This window comes from Heptranchias perlo, chromosome 4 (assembly GCF_035084215.1).
Source record: "Heptranchias perlo isolate sHepPer1 chromosome 4, sHepPer1.hap1, whole genome shotgun sequence".
NCBI classification, from domain to species: Eukaryota; Metazoa; Chordata; class Chondrichthyes; order Hexanchiformes; family Hexanchidae; genus Heptranchias; species Heptranchias perlo.
Window position 1 is genome coordinate 119,866,693 of NC_090328.1, and position 7,238 is coordinate 119,873,930.

At 44.2% G+C, this 7,238-nt stretch overlaps 1 protein-coding gene across 1 annotated transcript in view; it reads right to left on the reverse strand.

The window, feature by feature from the left end:
* smc2 (structural maintenance of chromosomes 2) overlaps positions 1-4,079 on the reverse strand; it is a 54,067-nt gene extending 49,988 nt beyond the window's left edge. Inside the window, exon 1 of the mRNA XM_067983575.1 lies at positions 3,711-4,079. Coding sequence (XP_067839676.1) covers positions 3,711-3,878 — 168 coding nt within the window. The 5' untranslated portion in view covers positions 3,879-4,079. The remainder of the gene's footprint in view (positions 1-3,710) is intronic.
* Between the last annotated feature and the right edge of the window lie 3,159 nt (positions 4,080-7,238).

A 7,238-nucleotide genomic window follows, 5' to 3' on the forward strand; every position in this document is an offset into this window, starting at 1 on the left:
GGATATGGGGTCAGAAGCTCAGCTCAGGGTCAAATAGGACGCTGAGGTTACAAACAGTCTGGTTCAGCCTCAGACAGTGGCCAGGGAGGGTGATGGAGTTGGTGGCTGGGGAACAAAGATTTAGGCAGGGGCCGAAGGCAATAGCTTCGGTCTTCCAAGTATTTAATTGGAGGAAATTTCTGTTCATCCAAGACTGGATGTCGAACAAGCAGCATGACAAATCAGAGACAGTGGAGGAGTCGAGAGAGGTGGTGGTGAGGTAGAGCCGGGTGTCGTCAGCGTACATGTGGAATCTGATGCTGTGTTTTCGGATGATGTTGTTAAAGATATTGCTGGCTAAAATTGAGGTGCCTGGAATTGAAGATAGCCTCACAACTTTAATAGGAAACTGGTTAAGTAGTAGACAGGGAATGGGGATAAAAGTTATACTCAGATTGACAGCCAGTGAAAGATATAAATGACAAGTATTTGGGAATGGGAGGGGAGTACGTTTTCAAGTCTGCAGATTATACTAAACTAGAAGGAATAATGAATGATGGAGAGCAGAAAATGATCCAAGGAGTGGGCAGAAATATCGCAGGTACAGTTTAAAGTAACAAAACATGAGATAGTACACTTTGGACACAAGAATGGCAGATGGGAATATACTCTAAATGGGGAAGGTCTGGGGTGGGTGTGGTGGGGGGGGGGGGGAAGAGAGAGAAAAGAGAGGGGTTAGTGAACAATAGGATTGAGGTGTCCAGGTACACAGTTCATGAAAAGCTAGCTCACAGGTACAAAAAGCAATCAAAAATGCTAATGGATGCTGGGCTTCATCACAAGAGGATCATTTTGAAGAAATGACCAATTGGACAGATAAAGGGAATGTAGCAGATGCAAGGTATATGGATTTTCACGGGGCATTCTATGTGGTTTCTCACTAGAAGCTTGTTAGGAAAAATCATGGTACAAGAAGAAATGTAGCAGCATGGATAGAAAGTTGCTCAATGGACAGAAAACAAAGGAGTTAAATGGTTGTTGCTCCAACTGGAGAAGGGTTGGGAGCGATATAACCAAGGTGTCAGCAATGGGTCCACTTTTGTACCTGCTATATATGATGATTTGGACTTAGGCACAGGGAACACAATTTTGAAATTTACTGACAACCCAAAATTAAATTATTGTTGGCTTTAAAGGCTGAATCACAGCACACTCCAAAATGCTGGTAATTACACCAAAAGAAAAAAAGTGTCAAAAATTTCTTGGTGGGCATACTACAAGACCCCCACCCCACAGGATATAAACCTCACAGCCTCAGTACCAACATCCTCTCTCCTTCAGAAATTTCTAAATCTACCACCTCTTAGGTGGATGTAAAAGATCCCACGGCACTATTTTGAAGAAGAGCAGGGAAGTTCTCCCCAGTATTCTGGCCAATATTTATCCCTCAACCAACATGACGACAAACAGATTATCTGGTCATTATCTCATTGCTGTTTGTGGGAGCTTGCTATGCGCAAACTGGCTGCCGTGTTTCCTACATTACAACAGCAACTACACTTCCAAAGAAAAATCAATTAATTGGCTGTGAAGCACTTTGGGATGTCCTGAGGTTGTGAAAAGGCGCTAAATATAAATGCAACTTGTTGTTGCAGGGTTTAATATTTATATAAAGCAGATTTAATGCAGCGAGTGGGAGCTTTTATGCTGCAGTCTGCTGAGCTGGAAGGCCTGGCTGCGGTAATGCAGAGTTTACTACCGCCCTCCATCTCTTCCGCGGTCTTGTCCATACCCAGGTGGCCCTAGAGATGGGGCACGCAGTGTACGCCAGTAAGCTTGAGGCCTTCCACGACCGGTGGGCACTGCAGGGACTGGAGGGTGTAGTGGATAACAGTAGTACTTTAAAATTATTTAAGTTTTTACAAGTTTCCATTGGTTTTTGTGGTTAAGTTCTTTATTAGCTGTGACCCCTTTTTAAAAAAGGATGGAAGGAGACTTTTGTTTGGTTTTCGGTTGGTGACACTGGGGCAGTGGGCACCGCAGGGACTGGAGCGCATAGTCGACGCTAGATGATAATTATAATTTTACAAGTTTCCTTTGTTTTTTTTGTGGTTACGTTTTTTTATTAGCTGGGGCCTAACCAGTGATTTATAAAAGGTTTGGCATAACTTCCTTGTTTTTGTAGTCAATGCCAAGGATTCCCCTATGCCTTTTTTGTTTCCATAGAGTCATAGAATGGTTACGGCACAGAAAGAGGCCATTCGGCCCATGCCGGCTCTTTGAGCAAACCAGTTAGTCCCACTTCCCCGTTCTTTCCCTGTAGCCCTGCAAATTTTTTTCCTTCAAGTACGAATCCAATTCCTTGTTGAAAGCCATGATTGAATCTGCTTTCACCACCCTTTCAGTCAGCACATTCCAGATCATAACCACTCGCTGCGTAAAGAAGTTTTACCTCATGTCACCTTTGGTTCTTTTGCCAATCATCTTAAATCTGTATCCTCTGGTTCTCGACTCTTCCGCCAATGGGAACAGTTTCTCTATTTACTTTAAACCCTTCATGATTATGAATAACTCTACCAAATCACCTCTCAACCTTCTCTGCGCTAAGAAGAAGAACCCCAGCTTCTCCAGTCTATCCATGTAACTGAAGTCCCTCATCCATAGAACCATTCTAGTAAATCTTTTCTGCACCCTCTGTAAGGCCTTCACATCCTTTCTAAAGTGCAGTGCCCAGAATGGGACACAATACCACAATACTCCAGTTGTGATCGAACCAGTGTTTTATAAAGGTGCAACAGAACTTCCTTGCTTTTGTACTCTATGCCTCTATTTACAAAGCTCAGGATCCTGTATGCTTTTTAACTGCTTTCTCAACCTGTCCTGCCACCAAAGATTTGTGCACATATACTCCCAGGTCTCTCTGACCCTGCACCCTCTTTAGAATTGTACCATTTAGTTTATATTGCCTCTCCTCATTCTTCCTGCCAAAATGTATCACTTTGCACTTCTCTGCGTTAAATTTCATCTGCCACGTGTCCGCCCATTCCACCAGCCTGTTTATATCCTCTTGAAGTCCATTACTATCCTCCTCACTTTTTGCTACACGCCCAAGTTTTGTGTCATCTGCAAATTTTGAAATTGTGCCCTGTACACCCAAGTCCAAGTCGTTAATAGAGATCAAAAAAAAAAGCAGCGGTCCTAGCACCGACCCCTGGGGAAAACCACTGTACATCTCCCTCCAGTCCGAAAAACAACCGTTCCCCACTACCGTTCCCTGTCACTTAACCAATTTTGTATCTATGCTGCCACTGCCTTTTTAACAGCCTTCTCAACTTGTCCCTGCCACCGTCAAAAGATTTGTGTACGTAAACGCCCCCGCAAGGGCTCTGTGTTCCTACACCCCCTTTAAAAGAAGAGATGGGAGGGGGGGGGGGAAGAGACACTTGTTAGATTTTTGTTTTGAAGTGTGAGTGAGTGGTGAAGCAGGGGGGCATCTTAGTTATATTTTAATTTAAGAAAAGCCCCCATATCATCTCCCTCTCCCGGAACTCACTGCCTGAGAGGGTGGTCGAGGCAGAAACCCTCATCACATTTACAAAGTACCTGGATGTGCACCTGAAGTGCCGTGACCCACAGGGCTAGGGACCCAGTGCTGGAGAGTGGGATTAGGCTGGGTGGCTCATTTTCGGCCTCCTTCTGTGCCATATATATTTTCTATGATTTCCCCTCACCTGGGACAGGTTACTGATCCCCAGCAGGAAGCAGATGGAGTCCAGGATGTTGGATTTGCCGCTGCCGTTCAGGCCGGTGATGGCGTTGAAGAGAGGGTCGAAGCCGTTGATCTCGGTCCTCTGCGCGTAAGACTTGAAACCGTCGATGATGATGGACTTGATGTACATCTTTCTTTACTTTTTTAAAAAAAAAATAATTTATTATTTAATTCTCCCTTTTCTGCACAGAGAGAGACTGAGACTCAGGACCAGCGCGCCGCCGCCTCCGCTCGAGCTCCTTCAAACACTTTTAAATTTTGGCGCCAATCATCGACCGTTACTTGAAGGTGACATCCCTAACTTTACACTATATGTGTATTTTAATATAAAATAAACTTTAAATGTCGCGCATAAGAATTTATTTGCACTTATAGTGGACTTTGATCGTTCTAAACAATAAAAGAAATACCACTGCCCGTTTCAGGCAAATTTTAAACCGCCGCAGAGCGGGGTCCTGAGCTTAAATTGAATGACGTCACGGATAAGGGGCGAGGTCACGTGGTTGGGCGCTGATCTTAAAGGAGCCGCTCGCCTATTGTTAGGCAGTAAGGCAGAGAGGTGTGAAGGGATACATTTGGGTAGGAAGAAGAGCAATTTAGTTAGTTCCATACCCCCGCTCTTATGATTCTATAAGAGCGGGGGAATGGGACTAACTGGATTGCTCTTACAAAGAGCTGGCACAGGCTAGATGGGCTGAATGGCCTTCTTCTGCACTGTATCCATTCTATGTTTCTATGAGAGGCAATATAACCTAATTCGTACACTTTTAAAGGGGGTACAGGAACATAGAGACCTGGGAATGTACATACACAAGTCCTTGACGGTGGCAGGACAATTTGAGAAGGCTATTAAAAAAAGTCATATGGGATCCTTGGCTTTATAAACAGAGTACAAAAGCAAGGAAATTATGCTAAACCTTTATAAATCACCAGATAGGCCCCAATTCTGGGTACCACACTTTAGAAACATAAGAAAGATAAAAAAATAGGAGCAGGAGTAGGCCATACGGCCCCTCGAGTCTGCTCCGCCATTCATTAAGATCATGGCTGATCTTCGACCTCAACCTTAGGAAGGATGTCAAGGCCTTAGAGAAGGTGCGAGGAGTTTTACTGGAATGGTACCAGGCATACGGAACTTCAGTTACGTGAAGAGACTAGAGAAGCTGGGATAGTTCTTAGAGCAGAGAAGGTTAAGGGGACAGTTAATAGAGGTGTTCAAAATCATGAAGGATTTTGATAGAGTAAATAAGGAGAAACTGTTTTCAGTAGCATAGGGTCGGTAACCAGAGGACACGGATTTAAGGTAATTGGCAAAAGAACCAGAGGCAAGATGAGGAGGATTTTTTTTACGCAGCAAGTTGTTATAATCTGGAATGCACTGCCTGAAAGGGTGGTGGAAGCAACTTTCAAAATGGAATTGGATAAATACTTGAAAGGGAAAATTTTGCAGGGCTACTGGAAAAGAGCAGGGGAATGGGACTAATTGGAATAGCTCTTTCAAAGAGCCAGCAGAAGCACGATGTGCTGAATGGCTTCCTTCTGTGCTGTATCATTCTATGATTCTATAATATTGTAATTCTGGTAAGACCCTCTCAATCCCCTGAACTGTCCAGGAGAACCTGATTTCCACTTCTCCTGCCAGATCCAAAAAGGAATTATCTCAGACAATTTGGGCTATGAAAGAAAGAACTTGCATTTACATAGCACTTTTCATGACCTCAGGACATCCCAAAGCACATTACAGGCAAAGAAGTACTTTTGAAGTGTAGTCACTGTTGTAATGTGGGGAAACGCAGCAGCCAATTTGTGCACAGCTAGCTCCCACAAACAGCAATGTGATAATGACCAGATAATCCGTTTTAGTGATGTCGGTTGAGGGATAAATATTGGCCAGGATACCTGGGAGAACTCCCATGCTCTTCTTCAAAATAATGCAATGGGATTTTTTACGTCCACCTGAGAGGGCAGATGGGGCCTCAGTTCAACCAACGTCTCATCTGAAAGGGTGGCTTCAGGGCACTAAGCAAGGATCTCGGGTCAGGTGAGATGATTGGCTAGGGTTGCCAATCCTCCGGGATTGTCCTGGAGTCTCCAGGAATTAAATATTAATCTCCTGGACACTGCAGTGAGCAACCCAAGAGAAAAAACATAGGGTCATTAAAAAAAAATTGTGTGTTGTTTTCCTTTTATTGGAACACTTTGGTTTATTAGATATAAAAATATTAGAGATGGGAAAAAAAGATTGTTTGTCTGGGCAGGGTTGTTGGTGGCGGGAGGTCATGTGATGAAACCTCCAGGGATATGTTCAGCTGGAGTTAGCAACCCTACGATTGGCATGCAAAGGTCTTACGCCAGCTGGTTTATATAATGGTGCTTGTGGAGTCAGAGACTTGAGCGTGTAACTGTAACTCTCTCCCATAGCTAATGGACGGCAGTTTGGAGGCACGCTGCACCAAACCTGAACATCCTAATGAGCTCCTCCCCAGGATTTGGCACAGGGTAGCTGTCCATGGCTGCAAGTGGCCGAGATTCCCACTCCTCGCTCTCCCAGGGATGGAGCAGGGTGCCTGGAATTCTGGGCCACTTCCCTTCATGATGTCATAGGTCTATATTCAGAGGTGTTTTTGAGTTGTAAGCTTTTGTGAAGCTTTTGCTAGTTTTTTTTTTGGTCGGTATACATAAGATCGATAACAACAATCACCTTTAATAAATCCCTGTAACCCTCTTCAAGGAGAAAGATTTTGGAGAAAAAGAAGGGAATGAATTGAAAAAGTAAGAAGAGTTGACTGATGGGCCACTTGCTTGGAGCATGGGCAATTCAAAACCACTGACCAAACTGTAAACAGAGATAAGAGGGGTGGCAGCTTGCAAGCTCTGGCAACGTGTCTCTGTCGTGACTGAGGCAAAAGCAATCATCTCAAATTAAGGGAAGCTGTTCCTCTCCCTAAATTGGTGTCTATGATCTACGTTACAACTGCAGCACAGAATATCTTATAGAAGACTGAAAAACTGATAACAAATAATTCTATCACCTAATCACCCCTGTGCTCGCTGACCTATATTGGCTCCCGGTCCAGCAATACCTCGAATTTAAAATTCTCGTCCTTGTGTTCAAATCCCTCCATGGCCTCGCCCCCTTCCTATCTCTGCAACCTCCTCCAGCCCTACAACCCTCTGAGATCTCTGCGCTCCTCCAATTCTGGCCTCTTGCGCACCCCCAATTTCCTTCGCTCCACCATTGGCGGCCGTGCCTTCAGCTGCTTAACCCCAAAGTTCTGAAATTCCCTCCCTAAACCTCTGCGCCTCTCTACCTCTCTCTCCTCCTTTAAGATGCACCTTAAAATCTATCTCTTTGACCAAGCTTTTGGTCACCTATCCTAATACCTTTATGTGGCTCTATGTCAAATTTTGTTTGATAATCGCTCCTGTGAAGCACCTTGGGATGTTTTACTATGTTACAGGTGCTATATAAATGCAAATTGTTCTCTGG